This window comes from Corvus hawaiiensis, chromosome 8, assembly GCF_020740725.1.
Source record: "Corvus hawaiiensis isolate bCorHaw1 chromosome 8, bCorHaw1.pri.cur, whole genome shotgun sequence".
Taxonomy (NCBI): Eukaryota; Metazoa; Chordata; class Aves; order Passeriformes; family Corvidae; genus Corvus; species Corvus hawaiiensis.
Genome location: NC_063220.1, coordinates 14,396,389 through 14,414,102, shown reverse-complemented (window position 1 = coordinate 14,414,102; position 17,714 = coordinate 14,396,389). Strand labels below are relative to the sequence as shown.

Below are 17,714 nucleotides of genomic sequence, written 5' to 3'. Positions count from 1 at the left end.
AGGTTGGTTTCCCCACGTGGGAGTCAAGGCTGGAGCAGAGCCTGTCTCAGCACACTGATAACCAGTGTGGGCTGTGGCTGAAAACAGCCTGGGGACACCACATCTCATCTCCTCAGGCCCCAGTGAGTACCCTGCCCTTGGGATGAGGGTGTGGCACACAGAGAGACCAAAAACCACAGCATGGCAGGGTGTCACCCTCTCAGGCAGGGATTGCGGAGCAGTGCTTTGCTCCTTGAGCCTGGCACAGCTTCTGCACCCTCCTGTCTGTGCTCAGCAGTGACTGCTGCCTTGCACATGTGCTGGCAGCAGGGAGCCCCCCATGGCCCGCAGACACATGGACACCTCCTTATTGCGCATTACTCCTTTATTGAACTGGAACAAGACAGCTGCTATGGTTGGACAGTTACGCTGACCCTGTGCAAGCCCAGGCTCATGACACCGGCAGGGGGGAGGTCACAGTGACAGGCCACGTACACACACACGTGAGGGATGGGACACAACAGCACCTGCTTCACCAGCAGGATGAGGATGGGCATCAGCTGGGGGAAGTATGTGGCGGACACGGACCTCCAGGCAACAGGCTCCCTCCTTGTCTGAAGGCAGTATAGTTAAAGCAGGGGCTGGCAGAGCTGGGCCCAGAGTCGTGAGTACCACCCTGGGGTGCTGTACCACATGCACCACAACGCAACCCTTCCAGTGGCATCCCGGTCACTGTGCTACGCACCCACAAGGAGATGGGGAACCCACCTTGGTCACTGCCTGCACTGCACTCACCTCACTGCTCCCAGGACTAAATCAAGTGACAAAACTACAGTAAACGGGTGATGAGAGCTGCCAGGGATGAAAAGCAAAGGAGGAGCCTGGCATGGGAAGGGATTGCTCGGTGTGTCCCCCTGCAGACAGAGTCTGAGGGTTGGAATCATGGCGTGGAGAGGTGTGTGGTCGCTGCCTGGCAGAGCCAGGGCTCCCTTTCACACCAGACCTCCGTGTCCAGCCCTCGCCCCGGGGCCCCCAGGCTGTCTGCAGAGGGGAGCCTAGTCTGAGGGAATGGGCCTAACCGTGGGGAGCGGCTCCAGCTCCACAGCTCCAAGTTCCTGCAACTGTGGGGGTGTGAACAGAGGGGTGGGGAATGGCAGGGGGCTCTACTACATGCTGGTCTGATGCCTGCCGTCACTTCTTGGCCTTGCCCTGAGCAGCAACAGCCTCCATGGCCTTGCGCACGGTCTCCTCATCCCCCAGGAACTGCATGGGCTTGACAGGTTTCAGGTTCTTGTCCAGCTCGTAGACAATGGGGATGCCGGTGGGCAGGTTCAGCTCCATGATGGCCTCTTCTGACATGCCTGTGAACACAGCAGTGCCATCACTCCTGGACTTTGCCACAGGGCCAGCTGGGGAAGCAGGGAGGTCCCTGGGATGCCCTTGCAGGGGTGACCTACCTTCCAGGTGCTTGACAATCCCACGCAGGCTATTACCGTGGGCAGCAATAAGGACTCGTTTGCCCTCTTTGATCTGTGGGACGATTTCCTCATTCCAGAAAGGCAGAGCCCGGGCAATAGTGTCCTTCAAGCTCTCACATGTCGGCAGCTGGTCCTCTGTCAGGTCGGCATAGCGACGATCCTGGGAGAACGACCATGCTCACACAGCAGCCCAGTGCCCCCCATCCAGTGTGGGAAGATGGTGGCAAGATTTTGTCCCTCCCCCAAATTCTCCACCTGCGGACCCACTAGATGTAAGCAAAGCCAGGCTTGGAAGCAAGGAAGTGCCTTTGAGGTTTGAGGCTGCAATGAGTCACAGTCAGCGCCATGAGCCCTCCTGGGAAAAGTCATACATTGCCTATCCGGGCAAAGAAACCAGATCAAATATCCATGAATGGGTCATGGCCCTAATGATTAACAGAGGTATTGCCCCTCTGCTTTGGACCTGTCTGTGCAGTGCCCAGGGGTTCAACTCCACAGGGAGGGAGTAAGATAAACTCAGCCCAAAGCCAACCAGCACCATGCTGAACAGCCCCAGGTAACACAGCAGAAACACAGGAGACCTTATAGAGGAAGCCAGGCCACACGGCAGGTGACTTTTAGGAGACTCCCTACAAGGCAACCAAAGAGCAATGAGTTTTACCTTCGCAATAGTGCTGTAGAAGGGGTGGTCAGACTGCATGGGAGGTGGAGGGATGTCATAGGAGCGCCTCCAGATCTTGACCTGCGCCTCACCGTGCTTTGCCGCTGTCTCAGCTTTGTTCAAACCCGTGAGAGCCCCATAGTGCCTCTCATTTAGGCGCCAGGTCCGGATAACGGGTAACCACATTTGATCAATGGCATCCAGGACGGTCCAGAGTGTACGGATCGCCCGTTTTTGTACCGAGGTGAAGCAGATGTCGAACTCATAGCCGGCATCTAGAAAATACGGGAGAAGGGGGAGGCGGGGGAAGACCAGGAAGGTGAGTGCCGGGCCTTATGCAACCGGTGAAAGGGCAAGGGCGGCGGCCTCACCGCACCGGTACCGATCGCGTCCTCGCCGTTACGGAAACCGGCAGTGGCCAGGACGCAACCGGCACCGGAGAACCAACATACTGCGGTACCTACGACTCTCCCAGCAGTACTGAAGCCCCGACCTGGCACTGGAGGCCCCCCCCGTCACCGAAGAGCCCCAAACCAGCAGCCATTAGGCTTGACGTGGCCGCACTAGGCCGTATCCCTTCCCCAACGTCCCCCGCGACCCCCCTCTTGGCCGACACCCCCCCTCTCGTTCACCAGTACCTCGGAGGGCCTCGCCGCCGCGCCGCGCCTCTTGCTGCCCGGCGGGGCTGAGGTCGGCGTCGTACCATCCGCTGAAGCGGTTCTCGAGGTTCCAGGCGCTCTCGCCGTGGCGGACGAGGACGAGCCGGTACGCGGCGGCCATGGCGGGCTGAGGGACCGGCGCGCGCTACTCCTCACGCTGCTGCCGCGCGCGACTGACGCCCCCGCTCGGCCCCGCCCCGCCCCGCGCGCCGCCGGTCGGGGGGAGGCGCATGCGCGCAACGAGCGCCAGGCGGAGGCGCACGTACCACATGGCGCGGCCCCGAAGGGCGGTGCGACCTTCAGGGCGTGGCGTCACCGTGACGTCACGACACGCAGTAATACGTAACGCGTGACTCCTCGCGCGTGGCTACGGGCTCGGTCTGAACGGTTCCACAGGGCCGCGGCTTCGGCACGGGGATGGCTGGTGGGCTCTTGCTGGTGGCTGCCCCTGGGCCCTTCGGGTCTCCCATCTCAGCCCCGATTGGGCACGACCCCGCTGAGCTTCCCCGACCCCGCTTCTCGCCCGCCGGGCCGGGATGAGGCCTTCCCTGACCGCTGCCCTCACTCAAGATGGCGGCTGACGCCGGAAGCGGAAAGGGGGCGCGGGGCGCAGCCGCACGTGGAACCGGGTCCAGCATGGCGCGGAGCGGGAGGCTGCGGTCGGGAGCCGCGGCTAAGCTGAAGCGCTGGCGGAAGGGCCACAGCAGCGACTCCAACCCCGAGACCCGCCAGCATCGCTTGGCTGCCCGCAGCCGCTTCTGCAGCCGGCCGGCGGGTGAGGGCAGGGGCGGGCGGGACGGTAGGGCGCCAGGGCGGGCGGCTCCTGAACTGTGCCCGGCGCTTCCCGGAGGGGTGCAGGGGCGCGGGGGGCTGCGAGGCGGAGCTTGGGGACCTCCGAGAGCTGGGGCGGGGGCAGGAGGGAGACCGGAGCCGCTGATAGTTCCGGGGTGCGGCGGAGGCTGCAAATCAGGGAGGACAACCGAGGCCGCGGCGTAACGAGTTAACCTCATCGTGACACCGAGCCTCAGAAGCGGAATGGGGCACCGCATGCTGCAGTGCCTGTCGTCCTGCGAGGCTCCCCAAAGGTCATGGCCACACCCCTTAGCGCTGCTGTGGTGTCTGGTGCGATGAGGAACGTGACAAGCTCCCACTGATGGGCCACATGATGGGGAAGGTAAACCAAAGTGTACCGGGCACTGCGAGAGCACTGGCTGCTCCTGGCCAGGGAGATCCTTCTCCTGCAGATGCTGGCTGCAGGCTGATGTCTGCACTCAGACGGACGTGCAGCATGTGTCCTGGCTGTCTGGTTGCCAGGGCTTCAGGTGGAAGAAGATAAATAGGGCAGAGTACAAGAAGCACCTTAGTGTTAAAGCCTTGGCACACCGGCACACGTTTGTGTGGATGTGATGCTCTCTTCCATCAGAGGAGATGTCTGGATGGTGCTCTGGTTTCTTTTCACTGGAATGAGGAGCTCTTTACAGTTATTCGTGTGCTTTTGCCCATTGGGGTGAAGCAGCACCTGTATTCCACAAGCTGGAGATGAGCTCCAGCCAAGCCAGTCTGGCTGAGAGAGGAGGGGAGCATGGGGGATTTTGGGGTGAATGGTGGAGCAATGTGACTTCGCAGTTCCGACACGTCTCTCACCCCTGCAGAGAAAAGTAACTTGACAGTGGATGCAGTGAAGCTGCACAATGAGCTGCAGTCGGGGTCCCTGCGTCTGGAGCGGGCGAGTGACAGTGCTCAGGTCCGTATGGAGGAGGACAGTGCTGAAGAGGCTGCCACAGAGAAGTCTTCTGGCACCTTCCTGAGCGGGCTGAGCGACTGCACCAACATCACCTTCAGCAAGGTGCAGCGCTTCTGGGAATCCAACTCTGCTGCTCACAAAGAGGTATGGACAGGAGCAGGGCTGGGGACAGGGGTGTCTGGTGGGGATGCCCCCCTGGCTGTGAGGCTGAGGGGTACTGACCTGCTTTGGTGGCTGCTCACAGATCTGTGCCGTGCTGGCGGCTGTGACAGAGGTGATCCGCTCCCGGGGCGGCAAGGAGAGCGAGACGGAGTACTTTGCTGCACTGGTGAGTGCTGGTTGTGTGGAAGAGGTGCGAGGGGAGCTGCTGCTGGCAGCATGGGTGGGCTCTCAGGAGGGATGGAGAAAGGTGCTGTGATTATAGCCAAGGCCCTGAGTGTTTTTCTTCAGCAGAGATGCTGTTGGGCTGGTCCTGGTTTTTTTTTTCCTCTTGCCAAGGGTTGGTGAAGGGCTGTCCTGGTGTGAGCCCCTGCTCCCCATCGCTTATCCACCTTCTGTTTCCAGATGACCACGCTGGAGGCAGTGGAGTCCCCCGAGTCACTGTCTGCTGTTGCATACCTGCTTAACCTTGTCTTAAAGCGGTGAGTGCCTGGCAGAGGAGCAGGGAGAGCTACCAGACCCAATCATGGAAAAGGGATTGGTGCTGTTTCCCTCCCCAGGCTGGGGAAGGGACCTAGCTAGGGTGAGCTGCCGATGCAGTCCCCTGTGTGACTGCAGCTATCTGCTCCTCACCCCACTGATATGTTCCCTTCTCCTGGCAGGGTCCCAAGCCCTGTTCTTATTAAAAAGTTCTCAGATGCCTCAAAAGCGTTCATGAGTATCGTGTCCTCACAGGCCTGCAGCAGCTCCACCTCTGCCCTGCGATGGGTGAGTAGCCAAGAGGCAGCCAGCTGTGTCAGCTCTGCCCAGGGTCTGCTGACTGCTGGGGTCAAGGCTGCTGCTGTAGGGTGGTGCTGGGTGCTCGGCCTGAGGCTCTTGCAGTGAAAGGGAGATGTCTCTGTGGGGTGATGCTAATGCCCCTGCTGCTCCCTTGTCATAGGTCCTCTCTTGCCTGGCCACGCTGCTACGGAAGCAAGATTTGGCATCCTGGAGCTATCCCATCACCCTGCAGGTCTATCATGGCTTGCTGAGCTTTTGTGTTCATACCAAGCCCAAGGTGAGAGCCCAGTGCTTCTGGCAGGAGATGATGCTGCTTTTGGGGTTTGTTTCTGGGGACAGCTGTATCCCCCTGGTCTGTAGCTTCTACTGACCTGGGTTCTTCTTCCCCCAGGTGCGGAAAGCAGCGCAGTATGGTGTGTGCTCTGTCCTGAGGGGCAGCGAGTTCATGTTTGGTGATGCAGCCCCTGAGCATCACCCTGCAGCACCCTCCACCGCCAAGTTCTGTGTGCAGGAGATTGAAAAAGCTGGAGGTGTGGGGCACTGGAGCATGGGGTCTGTAGCTGAATGTGGGGGACTCTGCCACGGTGGGACAATAAGGACTTGGAGGGAAGAGGGGAGGTTGCACCACACTGGATTGCTGGGGAGGGTATGAGATATCTTTGGGGCACCTATGGTATTTTGAAGCTTCCTCAGCCATTCTGTTGCTTTCCTCTCTCCAGAAGGCAGGGGAGTGTCCACCCTGGCTCTGTGGGTCAGCCCCACTGCTGTCGGGGGGCTTTGCCTTGGGCAGGGCTTTGCCGTGGGGTGCCACAGGCTCAGAGGTTGCTCTGCTCCTGTAGGTGCCAAGGAAGCCACCACCACCCTGCATGTCCTCGCCCTGCTGCGGGATGTGCTGCCCTGCTTCCCTGCAGCTTTGGTGAAGACCTGCTGTGAGACCTTGCTCCGAGTCATGACCCTCAGCCATGTGGTGAGTGTTCCCGCTCCAGGGATGACAAGGGCAGACCCTTTCCCTAAGGGCTGCATTCTGGGAGGGATCAGACTCTCTCCACTGCCAACTGGGAGGCTGGAAATGCAGGATGCAAATGGAGGAGAGCGCAGGACAGCTTGCTGGCCTGACTTCTACGGAAGAGGGAGACTGTGCAGATGGGGCACAGTTGCAGCAGTGCTGCGTTTTCCAGAGCAGAGCCTTCTTTGGGGTAGGAGGACAGTGGGTTCAAAGCAGAGCCCCATCTCCTGACACCGTGTCGTTTGCAGCTGGTGACAGCATGTGCCATGCAAGCCTTCCACAGCCTCTTCAGTGCCCAGGCCAGCGTGGCCTGCCTGCCAGCTGAGCTCAATGCCCAGATCATCACTGTGAGTGTGGGGTATCAGTGTGGGGAGGGACAGAGCTGGCAGTTGCACAGCACCCACCTGCCTACCCCACCTTCTGCTTCCACAGGCTCTCTACGACTACGTGCCCAGCACGAGTGACCTGCAGCCCCTTCTGACCTGGCTGTCCACCATGGAGCGGGCACACATCAACCTGGCCAGGTGCAGGCAGGGGCCGTGGCTGGGCAAGGGGACAGGCAGCTGCTTGGTCTCTAATCTGGCCTTTCTCTCCTCTCCAGGCTGCAGAAGGACCTGTGCTGGGCTCACCTGCCCCGGCTCTTCTCTGCTGCCATGAACTGCTTCCTTTCCCCACATTCCCAGGTGGTGTCGGCAGCAGCGCAGACCCTGCAGGTACCTCACCAAGGCATCTCTCCCCTCTTGGATGCCCTGGGCCTTGCAGGGGGCTCTGCCTTGGGGCTTGCCAAGGAGTGGTGTGCCCCTCTGTGCCTGCAAGGCTGGGGGTTCCATGATCCAACAGCTGTCCCATTTTCCCTGCTTGCCCTTGCAGGCTCTCCTCAGTGAGTGCATTGCTCCCCACATGGAGGACATTGGCACTGTCTCCACATCTGCCCCAGCCCCTGCTGCTCACCTGTGCAAGATGTTCAGGTGAGGAGCAGTGATATGGGAGGGGCTGTCCCCATGGGTCTGGCTGACCAGCCTCTGCCCAGTCCTCAATGGGTCTGGCAGGCTTGGTGGGCACCCTGAATACTGCTGGTGTGACTGTCTCCTTTCTGCTCCCCAGATCAGTGGAGGAAGGGCTGACATACCGTTTCCATGCAGCGTGGGATGAGGTGCTGCGAGTGCTGGAGGTCTTCTTCGAGACATGTGGGAAGCAGTGCCATCCCATCATGAGGAAGGTGAGTCAGGCTGGGAAGGCACAGGTTCATCCATAGAGGCAGGTAGGGTGCCTGTGTTTCCCCCTCCAGCTGTGGAGCAGGGTCATGCTGTTTGCCCTGCTCTGTTGTCCGTGTGGGGCCAGAGTGTGTGCAGCTCTGGGACACTTGGCACAGGGACATGCAGGGCAGCTGGCATCCCTGGCAGAGTGAGTGATATGTGCTAGACCTGCCCACATGGCTCTTCTGTGACTGTCCTGCCCTGTCCCCACAGTGTCTCCAGTCCTTGTGTGACCTGCGTCTCTCCCCACACTTTCCCTACACTGCTGAAGTGGACCAGGCGGTGGGGGCTGCTGTGAGCACCATGGGTCCCGAGGTGCTGCTGGAATCTGTGCCCCTGCAGATCGATGGCAAGGAGTGAGTACAGTCACGGGGTAGCATGCAGCTGTTATGTTCCTGTTCAGTCTCCGTGCACTGCTGCAGATGTGGCTGCTAAGCCTACCTGTGCCCAGCTTTGGGGCTGGGTGAAAGTGCCCTGTGCCCAGGATCTGATGCTGACCCTCCTGACCAATGCCTTTCCTCCGCAGGGAGACGCTGGATTTTCCCCGCAGCTGGCTCCTGCCTGTGCTGCGGGACAACGTGCAGGGTGCACGGCTTGGCTTCTTCACCAGTTACTTCTTGCCTTTGGCAGCTGCCCTGAAAAGCAGAGGTGAGGAGAGCAGCATGGTGGGGGTCTCAGTAGTCCAGGGTGTTCTGTGGGACCTCCGTTTTCTGCCCTGAGATGGAGCAAGGCTTTGCAACATCTTCTGCTCCACTCATCTTCTCTTTCTCTTCTGCAGCCCTGGAGTTTACCCAGGCTGGGAAGAGTGTGGAGGCCAAGATCTACGACACGCTGCAGTGGCAGGTAACAAGCAGTGCCTGGGAGCCCTGCCATACTGTACACCTGCTACCAGGCTGGGGAGCAGTGACTTGGGCAAAGACTGTGGCCTCCCACCTTTTCCTTTGCCTTTCAGGTCTGGACTCTGCTGCCTGGCTTCTGCACCCACCCCACAGATGTGCTGGGAGCCTTCAAGGGGCTGGCCCGCACCCTGGGCATGGCCATCAGTGAGCGCCCAGACCTCCGCCCCACTGTGTGCCAGGCCTTGCGCACCCTCATCCACAAAGGCTGCAAGACAGGTTGGGGTGGAAACAGACCCTTGTGGTGGGTCTCTGTCGCCTGTGGGAGGGGAGATGCTGATCTGTAGCCTCCTGTCATCCTTTCCCTAGATGCAGAGCGGGCAGAAGTGGGTCGCTTTGCCAAAAATTTCCTGCCCATCCTGTTCAACGTGTACAGCCAACCTGAGGAGGATGGGGGCACAAGTGCTCAGCGCCGCTCCGTGCTGGACACTGTCCGTGCTTACCTGACTGTCACGGATCCTCAGGTGAGGGGCCCATGGGGCACTGGGGCAAGCTGTCCTGGCTCAGGCCAGCATCTCCCAGCCAGACCCAGTGTGATGGGGCTTTGGTGCTTGTCTGATTGAAGAGGACAGGAAGAAAGGCTCTGACCAGAGAGCAGCCCTTCCTGCTCTCATGGGCAGGGAGACCTTTCTAGCCCATGGTTTGGGATTTCCCAGTCTTGCAGTCACATCTGGCCCATCATGCACGAGCTCTTTGTGAATTTGTCCAGGTCTTTTTGGACTCACTGGTGCTTCTGGTCTCCACAAAGTTCTGTGCCAAGTTGTTTGCCAGGTGGGTTGCAAACTCTTGTAAAAGCACTCCTTTCATTCAGTTCTGATCCTGCTCTCTCTGCCTGCCCTGCAGATGGTGTGCGGATTCCTGGAGAAAGCCAGTGCAAAGCTGGCCAGTCTTGAGAGTTCCGAGTTCACCAGGTAACACCTGGGAGCTGGTGCTACTGGGTAAAACTCCTGGTGTGCTCCTGGTGAGCAGCACTAGGGCACTGTCCTGTGTGGGCTGTGCCACCATTGTGCACTTGATGTGACTTGCAGCTGACATCCCAGCTTGGTCAGGCAGTGGTAGTGATGCCACAGTTAACCAGCTGTGTGTCCTTCTCGGCTGCAGACTCTCCATCCTGGACCTGGTAGTGGCAATGGCACCCTATGCTGATGAGCAGTCCCTGGGCTCCCTGTACCGTACCATCCAGCCTTCCCTCCAGGTGGGTTGGTCCCCAGCCCTGACGCGTGCAAGGGCTGCAGTGGGGCACCTTCTGCTTTCTGCCAGCTTGGACCCACACTCTGATGATTGAGCAGCTGCCATAGGGGATAGGTCTCTGCTGGGTGGTGTGGGGTGCTGGTGTCCCTTCAGACACCGTGGTGAGGGGCTGCCTTGACAGTGGGAGCATGTTGGCTGTCCCTGCAGAGCAAAGAGCGCAGCATGCAGAAGAAGGCGTATCGCGTGCTGGAGGAGGTGTGTGCCGCTCCCCACGCTCCCTGCCAGGCCTTCGTCCGCTCCCACCTCCAGGACCTGCAGACAGCGCTGCTGGACTCGCTCAAGAGCGCAGCATCCCCAGCCAAGAGAGTGAGAACAAGGGCTGTGGTGGTGGTGACCAGCCACTGCTGGGAGGGAAGGGGTGGGGTGGGCGACAGGGTAACCAGCTGTGTGTCCCTGGGTGTATCAGTGCTGGTCTGTTTCTTTCCCCAGCCCCGGCTGAAATGCCTGTTCCACATTGTGAAACAGCTATCTGCAGAGCACGAGCCTTTTGTCACTGCCCTGGTCCCAGAGGTGAGCATGGTCCCTTGTGAGAAGCTGGCTGGTTCTGGCTGTGGTAGTGGCAGCAGTGGGTGACGTGCCTGTGTTCCTCCAGGTCATCCTATGCACCAAGGAGGTGTCGGTGGGGGCCCGCAAGAACGCCTTCATGCTGCTCGTGGAGATGGGGCATGCTTTCATCCGCTTTGGACCCACCCCTGAAGGTGAGCTTCTGTTCTACTTGCTCAGTCCCATGGCCACTCTGGCCCCAGGGAGATCAGACCCATGGCCAGCATCCTGCTGAAATGGTCCAGGGATGCTGCTGAACACAGAGCAAGTTGGGGCCTGAGACATCCCCCTCTTGCAGAGGCTATGCAGCGGTTCCTGCTCCTGATCTACGTGGGGCTCACTGGCTCAGTCACCATGATCAGCTGCACTGTGCTGGCACTGACCCGCCTGTTCTTTGAGTTCAAAGGTGAGCAGGAGCAGGAGAGCTGGGGGCATGAAGCAGAGCCCTCCAGCGAAGGTGGGTGCTGGGAGGAAGCCGTCTGTGGCTGAGTCCCACCCATGGTTGTAGATCACTTGGAGTTCAGTGTGGTGGAGCAGCTGCTGCAGAACATCTGCCTGTTGCTGGCCTCCCGCACGCGGGATGTGGTCAAGGCAGCCCTGGGATTCCTGAAGGTCACACTGCTGCTGGTGGACACCAAGCTCCTGGCCAAGCATGTGCAGACGATGGTGAGATCATGCACAGGGTGCCTTGAGGAGGGTGGTGGGGCAGAACTGTGGCTGCCTTGGGCAGCCAGGGCTATCTCCAGCTGCACTCTGACTGGGAGCCAAGGAAACAACCATGATCTCAGCAGCTGAGATGGCAGCAAGGAGGCCCCTCTCCTGAATCTGGAATTCTGGCATAGACGTGCCAAAAAAGCCCCAGCGCTGCCAAGCAGGGAGAACTCCCCATGGCCCTACCTGGGGCAGGCATGGAGAGATGGCAGCAGGGTGAACAAGGTGGCCATGCAGATAAAAGCTGGGAGGCTGGGTCCCCACGTCAGGAGTGCTTTGGTCTTGAGGGTCTCTGTCCTGACAGCTGGAGGCTGTGGGGAACCTTTCAGATGACATGAGACGCCACTTCCGTATGAAGCTGCGAAACCTCTTCATCAAGTTCATCCGCAAGTTTGGGTAAGCCAGGGTCTCCTGGGGTGGCGAGGGAGCTCTCTGGGAAGCAGTGCGGGAGAAGGGGGCTGCTGACTGCTCTCTGTGTGTTTCCTCAGCTTTGAGCTGGTGAAGGGGCTGCTGCCAGCCGAGTACCATAAGGTGCTGGTGAACATCCGCAAGGCGGAATCGCGGAGCCGCAAGCAGCGTGCCCTGAAGAAGGCAGCTGCGGATATGGATGAGGAGGAGGCACCACCACCACAGCCCAGAGGAGACAGGTGAAGATGGGCTTGGGGTGAAGGAGCGGCCCCCACAGGGGGCTTGGCACTGGATCTGCTCAGCTGGTGCTTCTAGAGATGCTGGAGGTATCTCCAGGGCTGCTGTGCATTGTGGGGCAGGCTGCACCCCTGGGCTTAGTCCATTTTCCATCATCCTTTCCACCTTTTGACCAGTATGGAGGAGATCCTTGCTGACTCAGAGGATGAGGAGGAGGAAGAGGAGGAACGGCAACGGAGCAAAGAGTGGAGGAAGCAAGCACGGCAGAAGGGCCAGGCATGGCTGAAGGAAGGGGAAGATGATGAGCCCCTCAACTTCCTGGACCCCAATGTGTCCCAGCGGGTGCTGGGTAAGGAGTGGAGCTTCAGATGGGGCTGGGGTGGGACAGATGGGGCAGGGGCTGCTGCAATGCACAGGGGCCCTGGGGGTACAGCTGCTCCCAGAAGTGGATCCTTCTCCAGGCCCTGACCCATTTCTCTGTGAGCAGCCACCAAGCCAGGCCCCAAGCGGTCCAGAGGAGTGAGCCATGATTTCCAGATGTCTGAGGATGGACGCCTGATCATCCGTGATGAGGAAGAGGAGGTGGATGATGATGAAGCCAAAGGTACTGCCTGGGCTGACAGGGGCCACTCTAGACTTGCTCTGGGTCTCTGAATGGTTTTCATCCTGCCACCTGCACGTGGGATCTTGGGGGCATGTGGGTGGAAGTGGCAGGAATTGGCATGGCCTTGTGTCACACCCAGTGGCTCTCTTCTGGGCCGTTGCCCAGGGAAAGCAGTCACCTACATCATCAGGAGGGTGCTGGTTCAGCAGGGGCACCCTGCTACTGCAGCCCCCTCCAGGGGCTAGCACAGTACCAGAGCTCTCCCAAGCCCTCATCATGCACTGACCTTGTCCTGTACCATAGGAGCAGATGAGGAGATGGCAGATGTGCTGCAAGATGTGGGTCTCCGCAGTGTGAGTATGGGGCTCGTGGTCCTGAGGAGCTGCTGGGGGAACTCATCCTTGCCAAACCACTGCCTGTGCCATGGCAGCTGCAGCTCTGCCCAAGAGGCCTTGGGACACCGGGCAAGTGCCAGCTGCCTGGAGGGGTGCAGGAAGTTGTCTGGGATAGGGATGCGCTGTCTGGAAGGTCTCTGGGTGCCCATGGGAGGAAGCGGGAGGTTGGGGGTTGATGGGAGGGCAGAACTGTAATGACAAGCCAGCTGCAAGGTTCCTGCTGCCTTTTTCTACAGAAGAAAAGTCAGAAGCGTCGGTTCAGAGAGGAGCCAGATGATGAGGAAGCTGAGGCTGGAACCTATTCTCAGTATAGAGGTAAGTCCTCTGCCTGTGCCCAGTCTGGGTCTCCCCAGAGGGCCAGTACCCATCTCGCTGTGCTGCTTCAGGGCAGCTGGAGCAAAGGTCACAGGATTACAGACTGGGTAAGACTGGAAGGGATCATAGTGTGTCATCTGGTCCAGCCTCCCTGCTCAAACAGTGTCATCTCAGAGCATGGCACACAATTACATGCAGATAGGTCCTGAGTATCTCCATTGTGGGAGATTCCAGAATGCCTCTCTAGGCAGTCTGTTCCAGTACACAGTCACCCAGACAGCAAAGAAGTTCTCATACTCAGGTGCAACTTCCTATGCGTCAGTTTCTGCCATTGCCTCTTGTCCTATTGCCCAGCAGCACCAAGCAGAGCCTGACTCCATCTTCTTGATACCCTCCCTTCAGATACTTACAGACATTGATGAGGTCCCCTTTTAGGTGCCTCTTTTCCAGGCTGAACAGGCCCAGCTCTCAGCCTTTCCTCATAAGAGAGATGCTCCAGTCCCTTAATCATTCACTGGATCAGCTCCATGAGCTCCATGTCTCTCTTGTACTGAGGAGCCCAGAACTGGACACAACATTCCAGGTGCGTCCTCACTAGGGCTGAGTTAGAGGGGCAGGATCCCTTTCCTTTACCGGCTGGCAGTGCCTTAATGCACCCCAGGACACCACTGGCCTTCTTGGCCATGAGGGCACTGCTGGCTCATGAACAGCTTGTTGTCCCCCAGGATCCCAAAATCCTTCTCTGCAGAGCTAATTTCCAGCAGGTTGACCCCCAGTCTGAACTGGTGCCTGGTGCATTTACCTTCATTAATTTCAGGCAGTTCTCTGCACATCTCTCCAGAGATTTTGCTTGGGGGAAATGGCCACCCCTCTTCTCTCCTGACACCCAAGAGCTGGAGACAAAAACAGGAACAGCTTCCACAGCCTAGAATTAGGCAAGGGGAGCCCTAAGACCCCCTTCCTACACACATTCTCTTTTCCAGCTGGAGGCTCTGGGATCCATCGACAGCTGAACAAGGAGCCAGCCTTTGGTGCAGAGTACAGATCCAAGGTGAGGTATCCATGGGGTTGCAGGGTTTGGGTGGGGGGGACGCTTGGACTTTGGTGGGGCAGGAAACACCATTTGTGTTGGGAGTCTGGTCCAGTAGCACCAAGGTTGGAGGGGATCTCTGCTCCAAGAGGAGCTGCCAAACACTCAGTATCTCTGAACACTGCCAGCCCACTTCAAAGTTCCTGTCCTATCCTTGCCATGGACAGTTCCTGCTCACTGTTCAAAGTAGGCATCTGTAGCATCGTCTTGGTGGGAAATCAGCTCCCAGGGCAGTGTGCTCAGCTGGCACCCCACTGCAATACAGTCTTTGGGATAGCAGGGTGGCAGGGTTGCATTAGAATGGGATGCATGCTTCTTCCCTGGTGCTGCATCTTCTCCCATGTCGCTGTCTCCCACAGAAAGGTAAAGGCGACGTGAAGAAGAAGGGCCAACTCGACCCCTACGCCTACATCCCCCTGAACAGAGCTAAACTCAACAGAAGGTGAGGCTAACCAGGAAGGGCACAGGGGTGGGAACAGGTTTGATCCTGCTTTTCATTAGGGTTTCTTGGTGGGTTTGGGAGCTCCCTGTCATCTGCTGTGCCACTCCTTGCGGAGTCTGGAGCAGCATCCCCGTGTGCTAGCTGTGCTTAGTGCCTGCACCAACCCAGCTTCTGCTCCTTGCTCCCTCCAGGAAACGGGCAAAAATGCAGGGCCAGTTCAAAGGCCTGATGAAGGGAGCCCAGCGTGGGGCCAAGGCTGGCCACAGGAACCATCTAAAGTCCCAGCGCTCCTGAGGAGACTCAGGTGCTTGACCTACTCCTACCTGAGGACACAGCATCCTGTGAGTGGAAGAGCTGGGGGTCCTCTTGAAGGTGACCTCCATTTGTTTGAGACTCCCTGGGAAGCCACTTGGATGTATTATGGACTGATGGCCCTTCTGTCTCTGGGGAAAGATGCTGGGTTGCCTGGTACAGGCATGGGTGTGTGTGTGAGAGAGCAAGTAATATGTAAAGAATTCTCTATATTGATAAATACCCTCTGTTCTTACCCAGCCCAGATTCCTCCTCTCCTTCCCTTCAGAGCTTGCATAACTGTGCTCTGCCTCCTGTCCGTGTGCAGCAGGTCCTTCTGTTGCTGCAGGGCTGCTTCCTGCAAGGCTGCATAGCACGGGGCTCAGGCCAGCATCAGCCTGGACTGGGAGCCAGAGCTCTCTGTCCCACACTGGGCTTGCCTGGACGCTGCTGGGAGCAGCACTGTGGCACAGAGCAGTGGGGCACACGTGCAGTAGGGCTGAGGCGTGGACTTGCCATAGAACAAAGCCACAGAGGATGAAGTCCTTACAACCAGCTTTCTTTAACAAACTCCTCCTTGGCAGGCTCTTCTGCCCAAAACTGTGGCCAGGGAATCTGTGCCATGTGTGAAGTGTCTGCCATTTGGCCACTGGACACTTTTCCCATAGCAGCCATGCCTGATGGTGGGGCAGGAATAGTTCACTGCAAATTTCTTCAAACTGGCTGGAAAACTGCTCCAGCAAATCTCTGTGCCTTGCCCTTTCTCTTACCTTTGAGAGCTGAAGAAAGCTCTTTGCTCTGACCACTTCCTGCCAGCTAGACCTGTGCAGCACAAGTAATACTGGACCTTTTTAGCTGCTCAGCCCTGTCACATTGGCCTGAGCATCTGGTTTTGCCCAACTACTTCTACGCTGAGCCCAAAAGATGGTGCTTGGCCGAAGCGTGCTGAAGAGAGCGGAGCTGAGGGTACTGGATACAGGTCCCATTGCTTGCACTGCAAAGAACAGGTGTTGGTGAATGTAGATGGCTTTCCCTTCCTCTTCCATGTTAAAAAGCCTTCAGCCCTTTGTAATTTCCTATTGTGGCAGCTTACATGCTGGAATTGCAATGCTTCTCAGTTCTCTAATAAGCTAAAGGGATTGTGCTTGTTCAGCCTCTTACTGCAGGCTTCTTTCTGGAGGCTGCAAATCCAGTTTTGTGGCTTTCTTATGTGCTTTGGTTTTTTTTTTTCAAGATCCTTTTAAAAGCCTGGGATGGAGGAGGAGCTCTTGTACTGATACTGGTCCTGCCTTGTCAGGAATGCTGTTCCATTTGTGCTTTCCCACCCAGGGCTCTCACTGGGACCCTTGAGCCCCAGGACCATGTTGAGGTGCTGCTGCTCATCCTGCCAGAAGGGAGCTGACAGCCTGGCCTATGGGACAGGCTTCTCCAGCAGCACCTTGTGACCAGGAGCTACACTCATCTTCCTCTGCTGCCTGCAGCCTGGGCCTGATGCCCTCCCCTCCCCTGAGAGCAGGACAGGGGGAGACAGGCACCAGTCACCTTCTGAGACACCAACACCTGTAACCTGTGGCTCTAGGCGCAGCGGAGCTGTCTTTGTACTTTCCCTTCTCTCCTTGGAGACAGGGCCTGTAGCTGTAGCTAATTTATTTAGGAGCTCCAGCTTACTCACTGTATTGTTCTTCATTTGCATGTTGCTGCTTAAATTAGTGCATGCCTGCATGGAACAGAAGAGTATTAGCACTGAGGATGGTGTTCACTTGAGCTGGTGTCCAGAGAACAGATTCTACTGCAGCAACATCTTGTTAATCAGCTAATTAATCATGTAATGCAATGGAAACCCTTGGCGAGGAGATGTCATCCTGCCTGAGGAGGTTGGCTGCAAGTCAAACCTGCTCCCCACCGCAGCTGTCCCTGGCAGGGAGCAGAGCTGCATTGTGGGGGCCCGCAGGAGCCTTACCACAGCTCTCTGATATGGGGCAGGGTGAGGGGTGGTGTGGATCCTGCCTCCTGCAGCTACCTGCCACAAATATTTTGCAGTTACCAATGGAGAAGCACAAGTTGGGGTCCTGGAGAGATGCTTGGCTTTTGCTGCTCAAGCTGGGAGGTGGCTTGATGGCTATTTGTTCACCCAACCAGCTCTTAAACCATGCAACTTCTTCCCACAAATGCCAGTGTTGAGTTACACTTACATATGCCATTGTCACAAAGGGTTCCTAACCCTTGCAGATACCAGCTTGAGGAGAGGCTGGCAGGACTAACAGTGCTGGCTGGGTGTCCCCTGGCTGGGCTGGGACAGTTGCAAATGCCTACCCTGATTCTTAAAGTTTAAAATCAGGGACAGGTGTGCCCTATGGGGCTGTGCCCACCCAACATCCAGATGGACCACCATCCTCCAAGCACACTGCAGCACCTTTCAGGGTTCCCCAGTTCAGAGTTGGGATTCCTCCCATACATGGTGCAGGGATGGGAAAACCCTCCAGGGGCCAGCAGTATACGAGGAGCTTTGGTGTTTAAGCTGAAATGATTGGCAGCAAGATAATTAAGTGTGGAGGTTCAAAATGCCAAGGGACCACTCCAGCTGAAATCTAGTCAATTAAAAAAATATTACGTTAATTCCTAGTCCCCTCAGCACTCTGATCTAGAGTTTCAATTGTTTCTAAATTGTCTTTCTGCAGTTGCTACCTGAGCACTGCAGATGCAGCAAGTGTGCAGGGCCACAGGGACCCTTACTGTGGGCAAGCCAGGTCCTTTCACCCACAAAGGGGAAAAAAGGAATAAAACTGCTCTACCGGTGTCTATGTTCTCT

General features: G+C 57.8%; 2 protein-coding genes across 2 annotated transcripts; one reads left to right on the top strand and one right to left on the bottom strand.

Annotated features, from left to right (window-relative positions):
* Nucleotides 1-346: 346 nt before the first annotated feature.
* On the bottom strand, nucleotides 347-2,963 carry PGAM1 (phosphoglycerate mutase 1). The gene is made up of 4 exons (XM_048311072.1): nucleotides 2,757-2,963; nucleotides 2,119-2,393; nucleotides 1,437-1,617; nucleotides 347-1,340 (listed from the first exon to the last, which is right to left on the bottom strand). Exons 1-4 carry the CDS (start codon nucleotides 2,896-2,898, stop codon nucleotides 1,171-1,173), a joined length of 768 nt encoding a protein of 255 aa, XP_048167029.1. The 5' UTR covers nucleotides 2,899-2,963; the 3' UTR covers nucleotides 347-1,170.
* Nucleotides 2,964-3,127: 164 nt separating this feature from the next.
* RRP12 (ribosomal RNA processing 12 homolog) lies at nucleotides 3,128-15,165 on the top strand. Its single transcript, XM_048311071.1, has 34 exons — nucleotides 3,128-3,552; nucleotides 4,430-4,665; nucleotides 4,766-4,849; nucleotides 5,086-5,162; nucleotides 5,343-5,448; nucleotides 5,621-5,737; nucleotides 5,852-5,990; nucleotides 6,300-6,427; nucleotides 6,715-6,813; nucleotides 6,899-6,990; nucleotides 7,068-7,179; nucleotides 7,337-7,434; nucleotides 7,571-7,685; nucleotides 7,936-8,078; nucleotides 8,249-8,370; nucleotides 8,501-8,565; nucleotides 8,675-8,837; nucleotides 8,928-9,082; nucleotides 9,462-9,529; nucleotides 9,720-9,813; nucleotides 10,017-10,175; nucleotides 10,299-10,379; nucleotides 10,462-10,567; nucleotides 10,711-10,818; nucleotides 10,921-11,078; nucleotides 11,428-11,519; nucleotides 11,612-11,770; nucleotides 11,945-12,117; nucleotides 12,256-12,372; nucleotides 12,676-12,725; nucleotides 13,004-13,082; nucleotides 14,066-14,133; nucleotides 14,532-14,614; nucleotides 14,806-15,165. The coding sequence occupies exons 1-34, from the start codon at nucleotides 3,348-3,350 to the stop codon at nucleotides 14,906-14,908; spliced, it is 3,954 nt and encodes a 1,317-aa protein (XP_048167028.1). The 5' UTR covers nucleotides 3,128-3,347; the 3' UTR covers nucleotides 14,909-15,165.
* Nucleotides 15,166-17,714: the final 2,549 nt, after the last annotated feature.

What these genes read in the sequence shown, in the direction of transcription:
- PGAM1 (XM_048311072.1), bottom strand. Translation starts at nt 2,898, where the DNA reads ATGGCCGCCGCGTACCGGCTCGTCCTCGTCCGCCACGGCGAGAGCGCC. An exon ending in CGGCGGCGAGGCCCTCCGAG is followed by an intron (nt 2,394 to 2,756) that starts GTACTGGTGAAC and finishes CGTATTTTCTAG; the next exon opens with ATGCCGGCTATGAGTTCGAC. An exon ending in GATTGTCAAGCACCTGGAAG is followed by an intron (nt 1,341 to 1,436) that starts GTAGGTCACCCC and finishes CTGTGTTCACAG; the next exon opens with GCATGTCAGAAGAGGCCATC.
- RRP12 (XM_048311071.1), top strand. Translation starts at nt 3,348, where the DNA reads ATGGCGGCTGACGCCGGAAGCGGAAAGGGGGCGCGGGGCGCAGCCGCA. An exon ending in TCACTGCCCTGGTCCCAGAG is followed by an intron (nt 10,380 to 10,461) that starts GTGAGCATGGTC and finishes GTGTTCCTCCAG; the next exon opens with GTCATCCTATGCACCAAGGA. An exon ending in AAGTTCATCCGCAAGTTTGG is followed by an intron (nt 11,520 to 11,611) that starts GTAAGCCAGGGT and finishes GTGTTTCCTCAG; the next exon opens with CTTTGAGCTGGTGAAGGGGC.